Source organism: Peromyscus maniculatus, chromosome 9 (assembly GCF_049852395.1).
Source record: "Peromyscus maniculatus bairdii isolate BWxNUB_F1_BW_parent chromosome 9, HU_Pman_BW_mat_3.1, whole genome shotgun sequence".
Lineage (NCBI taxonomy): Eukaryota > Metazoa > Chordata > Mammalia > Rodentia > Cricetidae > Peromyscus > Peromyscus maniculatus.
In genome coordinates, this window is record NC_134860.1 from 101281120 (window position 1) to 101302778 (window position 21659).

The 21659-nt window shown below is 41.8% G+C and overlaps 1 protein-coding gene across 3 annotated transcripts in view; it reads left to right on the forward strand.

The window, feature by feature from the left end:
• Slain1 (SLAIN motif family member 1) overlaps window positions 1-21659 on the forward strand; it is a 65259-nt gene that overhangs the window by 16358 nt on the left and 27242 nt on the right. The window contains exons 1-4 of one of the 3 annotated variants that reach the window (XM_076545525.1): window positions 6482-16527; window positions 17694-17843; window positions 18852-19001; window positions 21160-21501. In XM_076545525.1, coding sequence (XP_076401640.1) covers window positions 18941-19001; window positions 21160-21501 — 403 coding nt within the window. In that variant the 5' untranslated portion in view covers window positions 6482-16527; window positions 17694-17843; window positions 18852-18940. Of the gene's footprint in view, window positions 1-6481; window positions 16528-17693; window positions 17844-18851; window positions 19002-21159; window positions 21502-21659 lie in introns of those variants that run through there. The other 2 variants (XM_015996695.3, XM_006977976.4) reach the window with 2 other exon arrangements.

The window sequence follows — 21659 nt, forward strand, 5'->3', positions numbered from 1 at the left end:
GATAGAAGGCATATATATCATATCCCTGAGGGGAAGAAGAGCACCTTGGTCCAGGAGACACTGGGAACAAAAGACTGTTAGAATTCTGATCTCTTTTGGGGGGACCCTTCCAGTGCTTCTTATGGTTGGCTGGGCGTGGCTTTCTCACTGCACCATAAACAATTATCTGTGAGAGAACCTTTACAAGTGATACAAGCTAACCCCATTCTGGGGATGGAAGGACCTTATTCTTTTCGGTGATGAGATTATTTGCCCATTTTTCCTTGAGACACAGTGGTGTACTGTCTTCATTTGTCTAGTCCTTGCTGTGCGGAACGTGGAGGCTAGCTTTCTAGCTGGCTGGCATGGCTTACGTTGTGGCTGTAACTAAGTGGAAAGCCGGTGTCTACTACCTGAGTGACCACATTAGATCAGTGACAAGATATTAGATCCTTCTTTCCCCTTTGGTTTTGGATTAAATTGTTACTTTCACAGGGACCTAATTCATGCATTCTATGGCCCCTCTCATTGTCCTTATTTTTAAACTATAGCAGACAGGTCTAAAAGATAAACAGCTTCCATAAAGAGACATGCATTTGAAGAATGTTTTTAACACATGTATTTGAAGTATACTAACATTTAAGTTGGATTTCTCTCTCTCCTATCAATTTCAGAGAAGAAGGTTGATGACTTGTCAGATCAGTAGGACCACTCCTGCCTTGGATAGAGCTGGATCTGTGCTGGATGTGTTTTAGTCTGGAGTCTCATCTTCAGTTTTGAACCATGATTAAGGAACAAGTTGACAATGCAGAGAAGTTCTTCTTTCTGACCCTGGTCTTAGCTTGAAGTTAGACCAGCATTCTGTCTAGTGAAGTCCTCCAGAAAGAGCCAGTAATCAACATGCCAGTGAGCAAACAGTATTGTGATGTAGTCATGAGGGATACTGAGGGTCTGAGAAATAGAAAATACCCAGGAACTTCAATAGTTCAGCTACATTAGCCATTAGGACCCAGAAAACATTTGACCTATTAAACTTAATATTAAGAATAACTATAAAAAGATGATGATCTCTGCAATGTTGAGTTTCACTATTAAACAATATACCTTAAATTTAATAAACTTGATGAAATTTTGTAGCTCATATTAAATAAATATTTTTGAGCTCATTGTTAATTTATCCCAAATATGTGTAAAGCTTAATCTTAGATAATGAAAACAACTTTCTTTGATTAACTAGATATTCGCTGTATAGGCAAATGAGCTTTTATTTGACTTTTTAAAAAGTGGTATGTAAATCATATTTTTGTAGAATGTCATGGTACTAATGCAGAACATCTTGGGCTCATAAATTTTATAACACATATCATATTTAGTGGTTTTAAATAATTAAATGTATCATCATAGGTAAAATGAGTAAGAACTGTAGGAAAAAACCTAACCCCTGGTGTTCCTAGTGAAACTGGGAAGGTTAAAAAGCTTGGGTAGAATGATTGACAGCCCTGTTTAAATAAGGCTAAGCTGAGCTCTTTACCCCTTTACTAGTCCTTTAGGTCTCCCTCCTACATGGGATTGACAGACACATTACCCTTGGATCCTCTTTCATCTTGTGTATGTTAGGGAAAAAGCCTCATGGACATCTGTCTCAAAGCAGCAGAGGGCTTTCTACACCTCCCTGGTCCCCATATGTTTGTTTATCAGGTCTTGGGTGCTATAAGGAGACTAAGGCTACTCAGGTTTACCCAGGGAAAAGCGTGGATCAGATAAACTGCAGAGCAGATGCTGCTCCTCCTGGGGCCTTGCTTAGAGAGGAGCCAGCTCAGTGGAGCTGACACACTGAAGATGTTTTTGTTTTTGTTTTTTTTCTTTAGTGTATTCAGTTTACAAGAGGGAAGTGAGAAAATACAACCTTCCACTGGGTGTTAAAATTCTTTGGTTGTCCAGATATTTGAGTGTGTCCATGAGCATTTCTGAAGGTTTGTAAAGAAATAACATGGCCACTAAGGGACTTTGTACTGGAGGGGATTCTGTATAGAGATAAAAGACTTAGTGGGTTTTGGGTATAGCTCAAAATGCTATGGTCTGGATAAATATTTTGGCAATTTGTGGCATAATAAAAAGTCTTAAAAGAGATAACATCTATAAGAATTAAAAGAGCTAATAATAATGCCTCTTGTCCTTCACTATTCTCAGATGAGGCTATCACTGATGGAGACCAACCACATGGCCTTTACTATGTGGCTTGAGTGGAGGCCCAGCTTCTTTTGTATAACCCTGTCCTTGTTACGATGAACAACATGTTTGAGTCAAGATGTTTCAATCACCTTGGAACCCTGTATTTATAAGGAAATTATCTTTCATTATATATAGATCATTGGTTTCTGCCTTAGTTCTGTTGTTAAGAGATGCTATGACCATGGTAACTCATAAAAAGAAAGCATCTAATTGGTGTTGCTTACAGTCTCAGAGGTTTAGTTTATTGTTGCTATGGTAGGGAGTGTGGTAGCACACAGGCAGACATGGTGCTGGAGAAGGAGCTGAGAGCTCTACATCTGGATCCAAAGTCAGCAGGGAGAGAGAGAACTCCTGGGACTGGCTTGGCCTTTAGAAACCTCAAAGCCCACCCCCACTGACACACTTCCTCTAACAAACAAGACAATACCCCCAATCCTTCTCAAGTAGTGCCACTCCCTAATAACTAAATACATGAGCCTATGGTGGACATTATTGTTCAAAGCCTCATCACTTCCTTGAGGTAGGTTTTGAGCCAATACATGTTGACTGCACAAACTGCCAGAGGCTCACATACAGTTCAGTACTTTGTTCTGAGGTGTGAACATCTGAGGAAGCCAAAAAACACATATGAAATGGTCTAGATAACATAAAACATCTGCCTTTGCCTCAGAAGGTAGACTATGTTTGTTATAACTCTCTGGAACTTTGTTTATGAAATGTATTATAATGTGATAATAATATGCATGGTTGGCTTTCATACTCTACACCATGGTCTTATCACCGTTCCACAGATGGACTTTTTTCCAAACAAGAACACACCAGCTTGAGGATACTGGTGTGATTTGCTCAAGTCTAACAACTAGCCCATGGCAAGATGGAGCTGGAACTCAGGTGTCTAGATTCTTATTCCTGTGTCCATTTAGTCTTGTTGACCTTTATTACAATGTTATGAAAAACTGTAGTAAAGAAGTATTTAGCTGGGTGTGGTGCCGTATGTCTATAATTATAGCACGTGGAGGCTGGAGTGGGAGGATTTTGAATTCAAGGCCAGCCTGGGCTACATAAGTTTGAGAGGAGCTTGGGCTATATAGGAAAGCCCTGAATCAGATTAGAACACCTGTTTGTTTGATTTTTCTTTTTTCATCATTCCTCACTTTTTTCTTTTCTATTACATTTTTATTGTTTAAAACAATTTTTAAATTTAAATGTTTTGATCATATTCTTTCCCTTATCCGAGTCCTTCCAGATCCTCTATTCCTCCCAACCTACCCAACTTTAAGTTCTCAAACAAACAAACAAACAAAAAGACCAAAACCCAATATAGCAGCAAAATTCCCCAAAACCAAGAAAACAAAACACCACCCAAAAAGAGGAAAAAAGCACCAAACTGTAACCAAATAAAAACACCTAAAAAGCTTTGGAGGCTATTATATGTTGGTCAACTACTCCTGACAATGAAGCCTGGCCTGGAGTGGTTGACATACCCAGTGTCTTTCTATTGGAGAAAATTATTTTCTCTTTTCCAGCAGATGTGTGACAGTTGAGTTGTTAACCTTTACCCTAGTGGCTAGGTATTCATTCATTTTAAAAAATACAACAAAATAATAATAAAAACTATCACACTGACAAAAACAGAAGGAAAAGAACCCAAGAGAAGGCACAAGAATCAGAGACCTACTCATTCCCACATTCAGGAACCCCATAAAAGCTCTACACTGGAAGCCATCATGTAAGTGCAGAGGACCTGGTGCAGACCCATGCAGGCCCTGTGCATGCTGCCTCCATCTCTTCAGCTGTGCTCATGTTGATTAGAGGGCCTTTTGATGTCCTTCATTCTCACTGGCTGTTATACTCTTCCTACCTCCTCTTCTGCAGGGTTCCCTGAGCTCTGAGGGGAGGGATTTGATGGAGACATCCCAAATAGGGCTGAATGTTTTAAGGTCTTTCACTCTTTGCATTTTGTCTGGCTGTGGGTCTCTGTATTTGTTCCCATTTGCTTCAAGAGGAAACTTCTCTGATGATGGCTGAACATGGCATGTATTGGAGAAATTATTTTGGCCACTCCATGTAGTTAAAAGGATATTATTTAATGGCGTAACTCCCAAATTAAGTTATAGGTAGGTCGCAGGGTCTGGGGAAGGTGTATCGCAGTCCAGCGGTGTTCCCCGGAACTCTGCACAGTCCACCTTCACCGTTCAGCGTCCTGGCACAGAGAGAGCACACAGAGAGAGCGCACAGAGAGAGCGCTGGCTCATCCAGCTCTCGGGTCTCCAGGCGCCTCCCCTGGCCCCGCCTCGTAGGCGTGACAGTTGCCAGAGTCACAATGGGGGTTGGAACTTCCAGACCCAAGCTGGAATGGCTACCCACTACAGGCATGGATCTATGACGATAGCAAGTATCATCAGGAGTCATTTTATCACTACATTTTTCTTGTTTTTATACTAGTATTTGGTGCTACTCTAGGTCCCTGGGCTATCTAGTCTCTGGCTCTTAGACACTCAAGCAGTGTTGGGTATGGATTCTGTCTTGTGGGGTGGGCTTTAAGTCAGATCAGTTGTTGGTTGGTTACTCCCACAAGCTTTGTGCCACCATTGCCCTAGCCTATTTTTCAGGTAGGACACCATTGTAGATTAAGGGTTTGTGGTTGCATTGGTGGTTACTTTTCTCTTTTGATAGCTTGCAGAATACCTTCTTATACCAAAGACACGGAGCATAGCATAGACCTATGTAGGTACTGTAGGTACCAGCTCCACATCGCTGTGTTCAATGTTGGATAGGTGTTGTCTTCAGCAATGGGGCCTTGCCATCAGTTGATGGAGAGCACCCTATAGAACACCCCGGTTGTTTGGGGGTTCCCATGGGGCCCCTTTGGTCAATAACTCAGTTGTAATGCAATCACAGTACTGGAAGCTTCATTTCATGACGAGAGGTGGCCATTTAGGACAGTCTCCCCGATTAATAGGTGGTTTCATTTGGATTGCCTTCATTCATATATATATATATGGAAGTGTCTTACTTTGGGTTTCTGTTGCTGTAATGAAACACTATGACCAGAAGCAAGTTGGGGGGAAAGGGGTTTATTTGGCTTATATTTGCACATTGTAGTCTGTCATCGAAGAAAGCCAGGACAGAAACTCAAACAAGGCAGGAACCTGGAGAGAGGAGCTGATGCAGAGACCATGGAGGGGTGCTGCTTACTGGCTTGCTCTTCATGGTTTGCTCGGCCTGCTTTCCTATATAGAACCCAGGACTACCAGCCCAGGGGCCACCCTACTCGCATTGGACTGGGCCCTCCCACATCAATTACTAATTAAGAATATGCGCTACAGGCTTGCTTGTAGCTTGATCTTATGGGGGTATTTTCTCAACTGAGGCTCTTTTCCCTCAGAAGCTTGTGTCAAGTTGACATCAAAGTAGCCAGCACAGGAAGTTTAGACTGTATTAGGTTTCCATACTATCCCTCAAATGCTCCTTCATTTTAGCTGTCTCCCCCCATATTTCCTTCCATAACCCCCTCTCTCCTCCTCCTCACTTGATCCCATTTCAGCCCCCCTATTCATATCTTTCTATTCTATTTCCCTTTCCTAAGGAGATCTATCTGTTCCCTGTAGTCCTTTATACCTACCCTATGTAGTTCTATGAATTGTAGCTTGTTTATCATTGGCTTCATATCTACATATAAGCAAATACATACATATTTTTCTTTCTGGGTCTGGGGGAACTTCATTCAGGATGATTTTTTTCTATTTCCATTCATTTGCCTACAAATTTTATGTCACTTTTTTTTTGACAGCAGAGTAATACAACATTGTGTAAATGTATCACATTTTCTTTATCCATTCTTCTGTTGAGGGACATTTAAGTCCTTTCCAATTTCTGACCATTAAGAATAGAGCAGGGGTTGGGGATTTAGCTCAGTGGTAGAGCACTTGTCTAGCAAGTGAAGGCCCTGGGTTCAGTCCTCAGCCCTGGGGAAGGAAAAAAAAAAGACAAAATAAGAATAGAGCAGTAGTGAACATGGTTGAGTAAGTGTCTCCGTGGTAGGATGAAACGTCCTTTGGGTGTATGTCCAAGAGTGGGATAGGGGGATCTTGAGGTAGATTGATTTCTATCTTCCTGAGGAACCCCCACACTATTTACATAGTGGCTGTACAAATTTGTACTTTCACCAGCAGTGAAGGAACGTTCATCTTACTTCACATCCTCTGACAAGTGCAAGTAGTTCTGATTTGCATTTCCTTGATGGCTAAGGATATTGAACATTTATTTAAATGTTTCTCAGCCATTTGAGTTTCCTGTATTGAGAATTCTGTTTAGATCTGTACTCAATTTTTAATTGGGTCTTTTGTTTTCTTGATATCTAGTTTTGAGGTGTCTATATATTTTGGATATTAGCCCTCTATCACATGTGTAGTAGATAAATACATTTTCTTATTCTATAGGTGGCTGCATTGTCTGGATGATGGCGTCCTTTGCCATGCAGAAGCTTCTCAGTTTCAGGAGGTTCCATTTAGTTGTTGATCTTAGTGCCTGTGCAAATGGTGATCTGTTCAGAAATTATTTTCCTGTGTCAATGTGTTCAAAGCTATTCCCCACTTACACTTTTGTCGAGTTCAGTGTGTCTGGTTTTATGTTGAGGTCTTTGATCTGTTTGGAGGTGAGTTTTGTGCAGGAAGGTTAAGTATGAATCCGTTTGTATTCTTCTACATGCAGATATCCAGTTTGATCAACAACATTTGTTAAAGAGGCTCTCTTTTGTCCACTGTTTATTTCTGACCTCATAAAAAGAAAAAAGGCATCCATTGGTGTGTGGATTTATGTCTGAGTCTTCAATTCCATAGATCAATGTGTCTATTTTGGTGCTAACAAATGCTGTTTTGTTTTTGTAGCTTTGTAGTACAACTTGAAATCAGGGATGATGAAACCACCAGCAGTTTATTTTTCAAGATTGTTTTAGTTATTTTGGTTTTTTGTGTGTTTCCATATGAAGCTAAGAATTGTCCTTTTAAGATCTGTGAGGAATTGTATTAGAATTTTGATGGGGATTGTGTTGAATCTGTAGATTGCTTTTGGTAGGATGGCATTTTTTTTTTAACTGTTAATCTTACTGATCCATGATCATGGGAAATCTTTCTATGTTCTGATATCTTCTTCAATTTCTTTCTTAAGTGACTTGATGTTTTTTATCATACAAGTGTCACTTGCTTGGTTAGAGTGACCCCAAGATATTTTATAATATTTGAGGCTGTTGTGGAAAGTGTTGTTTCCCTGATTTCATTCTTAGACCATTTGTCCTCTGTATATGGGAGGGCTACTGATTTTTGTGAGTTAATTTTGTATCCAGCTACTTTGCTGAAAGTGTGTACCAGCTGTAGGAGTTTTCTGGTGGAATTTTTAATTTTATATCATCTTCAAACAAAGATACTTTGACTTCTTCCTTCCCAATGTGTAACTTCTTGATCTCCTTCAGTACTCTTATTGCTGTAGCTAAGATTTCAAGTACTATATTTAATATTTATGGAGAGAGTGGACAGACAGCCTTGTCTTGTTCCTTATTTTAGTGGAATTGCTTTGAGTTTCTCTACATTTAAGTTGATGTTGGCTTGCTGTAAACTGCCTTTATTACACTGAGGTATGTTCATTGTATCCCTAATCTCTCGCTAAGAGTTTTATTATGAAGGGGTGTTGAACTTTGCCAAAGGCCTTTTCTTCATCTGAGAAGATCATGCATTTATTTGACCTTCAATTTCTTTATATGGTGAATTACATTAACTGACTCACATATATTGAACCATCCCTGTATCTATGGAATAAAACTTACTTGATCATGGTCTATGATCTTCTGATGTGTTCTTGGATTTGGTTTGTAGATATTTTTCTTCTATGTTCATGAGGAAAATTGGTCTGTAATTCTCTTTCTTTGCTGAGTCTGCGTGGTTCAAGTATCAGGGTAACTGTGGCCTCATAAAATGAATTGGGCAATGTTCCTTCTGTTTCTATTATGTGGAATAATTTAAGGAATAGGGGAATTGACTTTTTTGAAAATCTGGTAGAATTCTGTGCTAAAATCACCTGGCCCTAAGCTCTTTTGATTGAGACTTTTAATGACTGCATCTATTTCACTTGGGGTTAGAGGTCTGTTTAAGTTGATTATCTGATCTTGTTTTAAGTTTGGTAAGTGATATGTATCAAGAAAATTATCCATTTCTTTTATGTTTTTCAATATGGTGGAGTACAGGCTTTTAAAGTATGCCCTTATGATTCTGGATTTCCTTGGTGTCTGTTGTTAATGGCCCCATTTTCATTTCTGATTTTGTCGATTTGGATGCCGTTTCTCTGCCTTTTAGTTAGTTTGGATAAGGGTTTGTCTATCCTGTTGATTTTCTCAAGGAACCAGCCCTTTGTTTCATTGATTCTCTGTATTTTCCTTTTGTTTCTATTTTACTGTTTCAGCTGAGTGTGATTATTTCTTGCCATCTACTCTTTTTGGGTGTGATTTCTTCTTTTTGTTCTAGAGCTTTTAGGTGTGCTGTCAAGTTGCTATTATGAGATCTCTCCAGTTTTTCACATAGACCCTTGGTGCCATGCACTTGCCTCTTAGAACTGCTTTCATTGTGTCCCATACGTTTGAGTATGCTATGTTCATTTCCATTGAATTCTAGAAAGTCTTTAATTTCTGTCTTGACTCATTTTTTTATTCAGTAGAGAGCTATTGTTTCCATGAATTTGTAAGCTTTCTATTTCTGTTGTTGATATCTAGCTTTTATCTTTGGTGGTCTGATGGGATAGAGGGTGTTACTTCAGTTTTCTTGTATTTATTGAGACTTGCTTTGTGTCCAAGTATGTTGTCAGTTTTGAAGAAAGTTCCATGAGATGCAGAGAAGGTATATTCTTTTGTGTTTGGGTGAATGTTCTGCAAATATCTATTAGGTCCATTTAGTTTATAACATCTGTTTGCTCCAGTATTTATCTGTTTTTTTGTGTGAATGACCTGTCCAATGAGGAGAGTGGGGTATTGAAGTCTCCCACTGTCATTGTGTGCAGGTCAATGTGTGATTTAAGCTGTAGTAGTGTTTCTTTTTACAAACTTGGGTGCCCTTGTGCTTGTGGTATAGATGTTAAGAATTGAAATTGCCATGTTAGTGGATTGTTTTTCTTTGAGTAAGTATATAGTGTCCTTTCCTATCTCTTCTGATCAGTTTTGTTTTGAAATCTATTTCATGAGATACTAAAATGACTAGACCAGCTTGTTTCTTAGTTCCATTGGCTTGAAATATCTTTTTCCAACCCATTTACCCTGAGGTGATTTCTATTCTTGATGTTAACGTGTGTTTCTTGGATGCAGCAGAATAATAGGTCCTGTTTTTTTTTTTTTACCCATTCTGTTAGTCTGTTCCTTTTAATTTGGAAATTGAGATCATAGCTTTTTGTTTCCTGTGGAAGCAAAGGGATAACCTCTCCCCAGTGCAACATACTTCCTGATTTCCATTCTGAAGTTGAGACATTCTTAAAATATAAAGGTTTAATTTATTTTCTATAACTGTTCATATTGATTTTTTCTTTCTTTATCATCTAAGCACATTTTGAAGCATTCTGTACCTGTTTAGAGGTCTTTTTTTCAATGTGGACCTGACTTCTCTGACCAGCTAAACCCTCTGCCACATGGCTAGATTAGCACATGGTGCTGGTGGCTAGCTCTGATGCTTACATGTTGGGATTAATATCATTCCAGATATATGCTAGAGAGCATCTTCTAAGCAATTCCTTTACTTCTCCCTGGTTAGCCCTTTTTCTTATTTTCCATGGTGGTCATTCCAGACCCTTGTTACAGAAGGTTAATAGTGTAGTCAGTGGTGGAGTACTTGCTTAGCATGTGCAAGGTCCTTGATTCAATTCCCAGCCCTGAAAAATAAATTCCAGACAATTACTACATGAGACTCTATGCCAGCCTCTCTCTGGCTTCTCACAGTATTTATTGCCCTGGAATTTATACATAGAAGGTTCCATATGACCCGCATTCATCTCCTATGCTCTCCTTGTTTCCAGGGCTCCCATTCCAAGGCTGTTCCTCCCTCTCCCTCTCTGCCCTGTCCTTCTGGTCAGCAGACTTGCCTTCCCTTTTTCTCATGTTTCCTTGTCTCCGCTGGTCCATTCTCTTCATTCTGTGAACACACAGATGGTTTTACTCCATAACACCACCTCCCTTTCCCTTTATCCTCGAGCCCCTCATAGCTCAAACCACAATTTTCCTGCTGTAGTCAAGCTTTCTTTAAAGATTTTTCTTCACCTCCTATCTGTTGATCTGTTAGCACGCACAGTGCCTCCGTCTTCCTCTGTAATGTGTGTTCCCAGGGTCTGAGTTGCCCAGGCTAGGAACCTTTCTTAGTCCTCTTCTACAGGGTTCCTCTGTGACAGCTTTTCCTTAAAAAAAGGCAACAGCTGCCACATGAGTCCTTCTCTACTAGTCTTGTTTTGTGTCTTTTTGTCTCACACCAATCTTTTCTTCGAGCCTCTTGTGTCCTTAAAGGTGACATCCCTCGGGTTCCTTGGCTGGTTCTCCGTATATCTACTCTTTGCCTTTTCCCCTTTTCACTCCATAGCCCAGGACGGACTGAGACCCAGGGTAATTCTTCTGCCTTAGCTCTCAAGTTCTTGGAATCTAGGCCGCCGCCATCTTGGCTCCATATTTCCATTCTTAATCTTTCTTCCCTTGCAGCCCTCGTCTCCCCTCCTCACTCTTCTCCGGTGAGCTCTTTCTTGTCGATGGTTTCCCCTTGATCCCACACCTGCTTGTTGGACTTGTCTGCTTCTGTCCTGCTGTTCTGTCCTGGGCACCAGCACAGGGCCCTGTCCAGTGACCACCTCACCTCAGCTTTGTCTTGGACTTCAGCACGTGTCTCTCACGTCCTTGGTTTCATGGATGGTGTGACTGCTTTCTTCCTTTCTCCACTCCCATGGTCACTGGGTCGCAAAGTCTCCACTCCAGCTCAGACCCACTTACTGTACCCATTCTGAGCAGGTGTTCTGAGCATGCGTTAGTGAGGACCATGGCTCTCTGAATTTGCTGGGGAGGCCTCCTTGGTTGTCCTTCCAGTCATCAGTCTGTGTGGCTGTCATCATGAAATAACATCTAACTGGAGCTGTCTCCTTGTCAAATCCCATCCTAACTGTAAAGTGTACAGAATGCAGGAGATGGTATCTCCTCTCCTACCAGTGTCTTTAGGCCCAGCTCTTCTCACAGATGCCCTCAGCCTTGGCCTAAACATTTGCCACTCTAGGCTGGATACTTCTCCTTTGTGCCTTTGCCCATTCACCGGTGTCCTCTCATTCTAGAAGGGCATTCTGACACACAAAGGCTCTACCCCTGCCAGGGCCCCTTAAACTTCATGTCTTCTGCTGGAACACCTCCTCACTGTCCGAGCTTTGCTCCGAGTGTGCTACTCACTGTGCTTTCTTCCGTTTCCTGCTTTGCTGTCTTTCCCTGGCTGCTCGATCCTCTTCTGTAATAGCTGCTATTTAGAAGTTAGAGTGGGAGGGAGGGTGTGGACATCCCCCATATTTTATTCATTTCAGTGTGTGTGGCATCTGGTACTTTATAGTGTGATAGTGGTGCCTACACAAGTGAAGGGAGACCGGAATTTTAAAAAGCAGGTGGGAATGTAGGGCCAGGCATGCTTCCCAGCAAGAGCGGAGAGCAGGAGATTCGGCAGTGTGCTTCTGTGAGAGAGCGCCAGCAGCCACGGGAAACTGACCTCTGTTGGTTTCTGTATCTCTTGGCAAATACTGAATGGCTCTGACTGTGTTTTGTAAATATCGATGGTCTGTATCATTTTATAGGCACCCTCCCTCCCTCCCTCCCTCCCTTCCTCCCTCTCTCCCTCCCTACCTCCCTTCTTCCTGTCAGAGTTGCACAAGACTTTGCTTACAAAGGTTGACATGACGGTTGGCCAGCTCTGCAAGGCAAAACCATAGGAAATGACAGAGATTATGCATATAGCTGTTTGAGAAGAGAGGCCAGGAGCAAAGAGAGAAGATCATGACTGCTGTGGGATGTTAATGTATGTCCTGTGGGAGCCCTTCTTGGGTTCCTTGTGGCGTTACCCAGCAGGTTTGCATAGAGGATGATTAGGACCATGGGCCTGAGTGCAGGTGTCTGAGATGGTCTGCACTTGGCTGTACTGGGGGATGGTCTGCATGTCAAGTTGCTCTGATTGGTCAATAAATAAAACCTGATTGGTCGTGGCTAGGCAGGAAGTATAGGCGGGACTAACAGAGGAGAAATAAAAGAACAGGAAGGCAGAAGGAGACACTGCCAGACACTGCCAGGACAAGCAGCATGTGAAGATGCTGGTAAGCCACGGGCCACGTGGCAAGGTATAGATTTGTAGAAATGCGTTACTTTAAGATATAAGAACAGTTAACAAGAAGCCTGCCACGGCCATACAGTTTGTAAGCAATATAAGTCTCTGTGTTTACTTGGTTGGGTCTGAGCGGCTGTGGGACTGGCGGGTGACAGAGATTTGTCCTGACTGTGGGCAAGGCCGGAAAACTCTAGCTACACATGACTTAGAAGAAGAGTCTGTAAAGTTTAGTAAAATATGCTGTTAAAGAGTTTTTAGTACGATTTTAAAGTCTGAAGAGCCGACACTGGGCTGCTCTGGAATTGCCTCTGTTAGTGCAGCCTCACCCTGCCCGTCTGGAGCACACTGACTCTAGGTCACCTCCTTTCCTTGAGGGGTGGACGGGAGACTGCTGCCTCAAGAGTTGGCGTAGTGTCTGCATGTTCCAGCTTGGCCTGTACCTGTTAGTGGAGTAAGAAGCGGGAAAGGATAGAGATCAGGGCTACCTCGGCAGAAATGTGAAGTACTGTGAGACACCCTTGGAGAGATCAAAGCTCCGTCCTCCAGGGCTTCTTCACCTGATTAAACAGCACAGAGGCTTTGTAATCGACAGCAGCGTGTGTGTGAACTCTTTCAACAGGACTGAAGCTCCGAGCTGGCTGGAGATTTTAGAGGATGTTGACTTTTCAGAATTGAGGAAGCCTTCTTGGCCTTTTGTGTGGTTTACTGCCGACTGGCTTGTGTTTTCATTTTCACTGTGCAACCCAGACTTGTTCATAGTTCCTGTAGACAGTGACTCCCATTTAGCTCATTTTCACAGGTTGGTTTCCCCAGTCACGGACCCTCACCATTAGTAATATAAAAATCATTAGCTGCGAGTCACAAGATTAATCCCGATGAAGTTCAGTGATTTAGATTTACTTATGTGTACGGGGGAGTGTTCTGAGGGCATTCCCCCCACACACACTTAACCTATAGCTGGCTTGAAATGTTGTGTTAGACCACCTTTGTCTTCCAAGACATGCTGAGCACTATTTAAGGAACTGGATAAAATAGTGTAGCTGTCGTACTAGGAGCAGTAAGATAGTTTTAAAGTCAATTGATATTATCAGTTTTACCATGTTTAACATTATTAGTGTGTGCTAATGGTTCCCAAATGGCTTAGAAGTTTCTAGAGAGAAGCTCATCTCCACAGAGAAGAAAGTAGGAAAAGAGTTGTCTAGAGAACATTTGATAGCATTAGTCGTTTTCTTAACTCTGTTATGTATGTATATGTGTGGGCATCTGTGGTTATATGCCCTGTGTGTATTTGTAACTGTGGAGGCCAGAAGAGGGCATCAGATCCCCTGAAGCTGGAGTCAGGGGTGGCTGTGAGCCACCGGGCCTGGGTGCTGGCAGTCACGCTCAGGTCCTCAGGAAGAGCATCCCCCCCGCGCCTTCTCTCTAGCCCCGTTTTTTTTTTTTTTTTTTGAATTCTCAGTTTAGTGTAGAACCGACCTCTCGAGGGCCATCACTGAGATTTTAAATTAGATCAGGTTTTTCTTTCACATGAATTAGGTTATATTGGTTCTCCAGTTTGATTTCGGTAATATGCACAGACATGTATTCAGTGAAATCTGAATAGTCCCTGTGTTTTTTGTGTGTTTAGGCAAAGCTGATTGAAGGAAGCTAGACTGTCAATATTCCTGGGAGTTTCTCTCATCCACACAATATTTCTTTGGGGGTTGGGATGCAAAACCTGTAAGTTCTTTCTGAAATCGACAACTGTCTGCCACCCTCCTGGGACTGGCTTAATGTCATCACTGGAGGACTTAACCTAGGATTTTCCCCTCGTAGTTATGTACAATAAAGTATAACAACAACTTCATAAATATCCATTTATTTAAGTTTGGAAAGTTTGAATATGCACAGGAAATAAATGAGCAGATGACTAAGCACACTGGACCTTCTTTCCCCCAAAGCATTTAAATTCGGTGAAAAACACAACCCATGCCTTCTCCATTTTTTTTTCCTCAGGCTAAGCCTTTTCTTAGAGCAGGAGTAAAGGAAAATTGTTGTAGAGGAGTTTGTCACCTATTTTCCACCTTGGTAAGATTGTCTTCCTCCTCGTAGGGTCATTTTGGGCACCTTTGAGTATCCTACAAGTGACCATCTTCCTGTTACGACCGTCAGCTCTGCTAGCTGGGTATGATGGCATACCTCTGTAATCCCAGCACTTTGGCCATACAGGCAGTACCGGAGTTTGAGGCCAGCCTCAGCCACATAGTAAGTTTGGGGCCAGTTTGTGCTATATGAGAAAGAACTTGTCTCAAAAGGACAAACAAAACACACGCCAAATAAACAAAATCAGAAAAAAGAATTGAAGACATAAACTGCCCCTTTTTTGTTATTCATAAGAGTTGTTTCTTTTGCAGTTCTTTAGCTCCACAGGAATGGGGAGGAAACATCCCTTCTGCCTGCCTCTCGCTCCCTTTCCTTCTCGTCCCCATCACAGCCTTGGGCACTAATAGAGCAACATTGTTTCATGAGATTGCCTCTACAATAATTCTACTCCCTCTCCCTAAACGCCAATTGCTCGCTGAAGAACAATATAGGATGTTCTTTCTTGCAATAGATGCTATTTGTGTTCTTAGCTGGGACCTTGCTGTCATAGCCACAATAACTGTGCCATTGTGCAGGGAGGCTGGGTCACTGCAGTCATTGTGCAGAATAACGAGGGCTGTTTACTTGGGATTTGTTGTCCCCTGCATCTGTGGGCGAGAACACGAAGTCATTGTGATTTGCCTAGCGAGCGATCAGACTCATATAAAATACCATTGTCTGTCGGGCAAGTTAGCAGTCACAAAGAACTATTGACTTTGTTGGTTCAATATAGAATTTGTAATGGCAGACACCCAGTAGTAGAGACTGAAGATGTAAGAACAGCTACCTAGTGTGTGTGCTGCATAGTCACTGCCGTTTTGCAGTATATTGGGGGTCAAGTCAGAGCCAAGGTCCTTGGGGTCTGTGTCTGCTCTGGCTCAGAGCGAGAGCTGCTGATGCAGAGACACGCAGGTTGAAGAAGGGACACACAGGACCCGTGTCCGTTAGGAACCAGATCTCATGGCACCGTCTCCAGGCAACCTGAGGATTCTGAATGTTATCGTGAACATAGTTGCTTTGCTGGCTTTTTTAAAATGTATATAGGAAATAAAACCATATTTCCATAATTGAAGTAGTACTCCTATCTAAAACTCTGTACTGAAGGAAGAAGAAACAGTCTGCTCTTCTAAACGACCTTGACCTGCAGAATCCCGGTTTTTCAGTTCCCTGTTTGCTTGACTTCCCACATCCACCATTTCTTCCCATGCCGCTGGCCATTTTGAGCGATTCTCTCGTGGGTGGGTACTCATCAGTGCTCACCTTAGAAAGGCCCTGGGAATGCTTTTCAGAGTTTCTTTACATTTTGTCAGATGTTTAGACTGACTCCATTTCTCCCTTCTGCTTGCTATGTCTAAGTGATTGCCTTTGGGAAAAGTAAACTTTGACAACCTTAGTGGTTTTCCTACTGTGAAGACTCAGGAAATGTTTGTGATTCACTAAAGGTTTTGTCTTTTTCATGAACTTAAGATTAACAAGAATGTGGTTGATATTTTGTGCACCACAATAAACTTGTCTGGGGGTCAGAGACAGAACAGCCGCTATATTAAACATAGGTTTAGGCAGTGGTAGCACACGCCTTTAATCCTAGCATTGTGGAGGCAGAGATCTGCCTGGATCTCTGTGAGTTCAAAGCCACACTGAAAACAGCCAGGCATGGTGACCCACGCCTTTAATCTCAGGAAGTGATGGCAGGAAGCAGAAAGGTATATACAGTGTGAGGACCAGGAACTAAAGCCTTTTTAAGCTTTTAGCAACAGTTCAGCTGACATCCATTCAGAAGAGGACTCAGAGGCTTTCAATCTGAGGAAACTAGATCAGCTGAGGAGTTGGCAAGGTGAGGTTGGATGTGGCTTGTTCTGTTTCTCTGATCTTTCAGCATTCACCCCAATACCTGGCTCTGGGTTTGTTTTCACTAATAAGACCTTTTCAGATTTGTGCTACAGAAGGAAGAGGTAATTTTGAGGGAGAGAAACCAATTAAGATATGGGAGATAACTGAAGAATTAGATTATGTGTTGATTGCAGGCACAAATTTCTTTGTTTTTTAATTTCATATCAAAATAGTATTAAAATACTAATCTGATAGTCTGCCTTTAAAAATTACAAACACAATATTTGTTCCTTACAGAAAAATCTGCAGATTCTTATGAAAGAAGGCAATCACTGGTAGTCTCTCCCACTGCCATTCAAATGAGCTGCCATGGTGTGTTGGTGGGGCTGGCTTCCCGTGCTTTGTATACCACTTCTCCCAAAGCTTGTCTAAAAACCAAGGCCTTTGGGAACGTAATAGTCCTTATGAGTGTCTTGCAATCCAAATCCAAATTTCTTTATAAAATTTTAAAAATAGATTGATGGAATCTGTATGAGTGCTTTTCCTGCGTGTGTGTATGTGTTCCATGTGCATGCCTGGTGCTCATGGAGGTCAGAAACTCTTTCCCAAGACCTGGAGGTAGGAATGGTTGTTAGCCACCAGGGGGTGCTGGAGACACAGGGTCTCTGCAAGAGCAACAAGCGCTCCTAACTGCTGAGCCATCGCTCTAGACATATCTACATACAATTTTTTGATCAATATGTTCTTAAATTAACTGCACTTGAAAGGAAATACAACATTTTTTTAGGGCTCTAAATATTAAGAACAGGTTCTAGAAACCTCAAGTTTTTTATTCTTTTTTTTATCTTTCGGTACTGTTTGTTTGTTTTTATGTGATCACAAAACGCTTCATTTTTGTTCAGAAATGGAGACTATTTCTGCTGTGGAAATTCGAAGTTTCCCTTTCGTGCATGCATATTCCTTTAATCAGAGTGAAGCCGATTGGCCATTTTTCAGTGGCTGTGCAAACCAGGCCCCATGTTTTTGCACATTTCTCCTTAGGTAAATGGAAGTCCGTTAACATGTGAAAAGCTGCTTTGTTTTCCTTCCTAAAAACGTCTCCTTTGTCCCTCTGATGAACGGGCACGTGCCTCTGTGCGCTAACTGCTGCTGTGTTTGCTTCTGTGACAGCGAGCCGATGGCGGAGCCTCTTCTCGTCACCTGCTTCCCTGGCTTTCCCCTATAGTCCTGTCGCGAGACTCAGCCCTTATAGCAATGGCGTTAGTTCTCCCAGCTCCTCTAAAACCTCCAACAAAGCAATACTAACACCCGAGAGAACAGGTAACCTTTCACCTTCCTCACCAGCTGCTTGCTTTGCTCCTCAGTCACGAAACATGACTCACATCCATCTGCCATGGGGATCCTGAGGGGGACCTAGTAGTGGAGGTCATGCCACACGCTGACTCTGGGCAGAAAGCACCCGCGTCCGTGTGCTGGGTGCTCGTCTACTGCTTGGTCTCAGCTGTGCTTGGTCTTTAGTAAATGCCTGACCTAGATGGGGTGTGAGCACAGTTTAGGTAGCTCTCTACTGATACCAGAGTCACATGACTTTATGTCATTTTTCTAAGCAGTTTGTGTTTTCTGTTAGCTTTTAAAATCCAGGCTTCAGGGAAGGAGTCGTTGTATTGGCTTTTCACAAGATTAGTCTCACCATTGCCTTTCTGGTCTCAGCACTGGTGTGAATCTGTCCCCACAACACTCTTTCATCTGGCTCTTTCCTTCTTGGTTCATTTTCTTACTCTACCTACTGAGTATTTTTCACTGGGTTTCAGCAAGATTTCCATGATTGCTCACTGCTCTAAATTATGACGTATATATGTCTTTACATTAATGTGTCTTTTATGCATGACATTTTCCATTTATGGCACTACTGTGTCTGCCCACAAAAAATGGACTGGGCTAAATTTAATTGTGAAATATGTAATCAGTTATTGCCAGAGATGTATTCATCTGATTATTAGTTTAAAGTATACATGTGTACACACACACATATACATATATATATTTTTTCAAACACCACACCCTTAGTTTTGTGCATTAACTTCTTAGTAGACAGTACTGGGTGATTATGTTTTCATTCTACAAGTTGGATTAAAAAAAACTAAATAAATTACTTCACACTTAGCTATTGTGAACGTGTAAAGATGTATTTATTGTTTGTCAAATGACAGCACGTTAGTTTTTTGTTGCATCATGTAAACAAGAAAAATGCCACTTGCTGCGTATGAATTTTTAACACGTGTATACTTACCATTTCTCTAATAGTAATGTGTTTCCTCTGTGTTTTAGGTTACACCTCCAGGGGCTCCCCTCTTAGCCCCCAGTCGTCCATTGACAGTGAGCTGAGTACTTCAGAACTGGAAGACGACTCTATATCCATGGGGTATAAGTTACAGGACCTCACTGATGTTCAGATCATGGCTCGTCTACAAGAAGAGAGTATGTTCTTTTAATCGAGAAACATGAGGTTTCCACTTGGACTATAAGTGATGGGTGGAGCCAGGCACTTTTCCCAGGGAGTGGATTCTTTGTTCTGTGTCACCTTCCTTTGTAGTTGGAAGAGTTACCTGTCCTTCAAGTGCTGAAGAGCATTGTGGGTATTATGCATACTCTCAGCGTCACATTGATCTGTGGAGATTGTAGGCATTCTTAAACATTTCTCTCACAGCGGTAGGAATGTGTGTTCACATAAAAATCTATACACACATACTCTTAACATCTATATTTGCCATAGTCTTCTCTCTTGGGGTAAAACGCCATGACCACAGGCAACTTAAGGAAAAGGGGATTTATTTTGGCCTGTGGTTCCAGAGGAGCGAGCGTCCATCACGGCATGGCAGAGGCATGGCAGTAAGCAGCAGGCACAGTGGCAGGAGAAGGAAGCTGGAGATCACATCTGTAACAGCAAACGGGAGGCAGAGAGTGCAGCAGAAGTAAGGCGAGGCTATGAACTCTGGGGAAGTACTCCCTCTGCAGCAGGGCTCACAGCTCCTACTTGTCCCCAGACGGAGGACTGAGACTATGCCTGAGACTATGGAGGACATTTCTCATGTATTCCACCAGTCTCTAACTGGACTGTGTTGAGATGCCCTTCTGCAATGAATGGTTAAGTAAGGGTGGTGTGTCCATACCATGGAATACTACTCATCAACAAACATGAGCACGCTGTTGGTAGGACTTCTTGGGTGGGCTCCAGGGAATCATAAAAATGAAAACAAGATGATACAAGAGATTGTATGCAGCGTGATTCTATTTGTGTAACATTTTGAAATGGTAGAACTTTAGAAATGTAGGACGTTGGTGGATGGGGGTGGGTCTTGGAAAGGAGAGGGTGGTAGATATGCTTCTAAAAGCATAACACAAGGGATTTTCATGGTATGGAACTGCTCAGTGTTTTCAATGGCATAAAAGCATGTAGCTAGTAAAATTATAAGAAACTTAATATTAATCTATACATACATAAGTAAATGAAAAATCTGAATAAAATGGGTGGATTATATCACTGTCAATACCTTAATTATTATGCTAGTCCACACATTTGGAAAACTGTTGGAAGCTGGGTGAAGTGCAAGTATTATATCCTAGGGCTTTGTGGGAGTCTATAGTAATCTTAAAAATATCAATTAAAAATGCAGTAATATGCTCCAGGATAAGTAACTGTGGAGGACTACTGGAAATGGAGCACTTTATCAAGCATCTGTGTGACGTGCTTCAGAGGCATTGGTACTGTATTTCAAGGGCACAAGAAGATGTACATCACAGAACTGGGCTAGTATAGCGGAGACAGTTAAACACAGCAATTTCTTGCTTTGACAATTAGTCAAGAGTACTATGAAAAACATGCTGATACTTACGGAAACTTTAATAAGATACACGTTGAAGAGCAAGGTGATTATTTTGTATTATTAATGGCAAATGTAAGTGTTTTAGTGTGGAAAAAGACTGGATGTCATTTTCAGATATTGAGTGATCCTGAAGAGGTAGACAATGGTAAATAATGAAAAAGTTGCAGGTTGACTGTCTTTGGGGTGGTTGCTATTTAAGATACCCCAAGACTACTGAAGCATTTAAACACCGCCATGCTATGAAGGAAATACTAGTTAGTGACAAAAGATTAGAGGAGCGGTGACCTTGCTGGAAAATGTTTGCACCTCAGGGTTTAATCTTTCTTCTTGGCCCAGACACTGATAGAGGGAGCAGGTTCCTTGCTCCACCAGGGATCGGGTTTTTGTAATTGTACTAGTTCACAGGAAACTATAATAATATTTCTTCCTAAACTCTGATTTTCTAACTATTTCCAAACTTGAAAAGGGATAATTTGGAGAATTTTGTAGGTAATGATGTCTGGAGTCCTGTCAGGTAGGTCTGCCCTTCACTGGAGCGGTGATATATTTTTTCAGTGTTGACTGACCTGACATTAGATATATGTTTGGTAAATAAATGTATGCTTTCATTTGTGTTGGGAGGGGATTTAATAACCTGAAACAAGGTGGTGTGTCCTTGTTTGAGTAATTCATTGTCATTTTAAAGTAAATAAATGAGTTGTAGTTTAATGTTAGTTACGTGAACTTTCCCATGGTACTGTTTGCTCCCATAGGTCTCAGGCAAGACTACGCTTCCACTTCGGCATCCGTGTCCAGACACAGTTCCAGTGTGTCACTGAGTTCAGGAAAAAAAGGGACGTGTAGTGACCAGGAATATGACCGGTACAGCCTGGAGGACGAGGAAGAGTTCGATCATTTGCCGCCACCTCAGCCTCGTCTCCCGAGGTGTTCACCTTTCCAAAGAGGAATTCCCCACTCACAGACTTTCTCCAGCATTCGAGATTGTAGGAGGAGCCCCAGTTCCCAGTATTTTCCTTCAAATAATTTCCAGCAGCCACAGTATTACTCACCCCAAGCCCAAACTCCAGATCAGCAACCAAATAGGACCAATGGAGGTAGGTTATGTTTTCTAGCCACCAATTCTTGGCAGGCGTTTCTCAGATCTGAGTTCATCCGTATCAGTTTGGTCTAAATTTACATCTAAAATTGACTATCTTCTAGTTGTGTCTTGGGTTTATAAATATCTGACTGCAGGAAAACTACCATGATGATC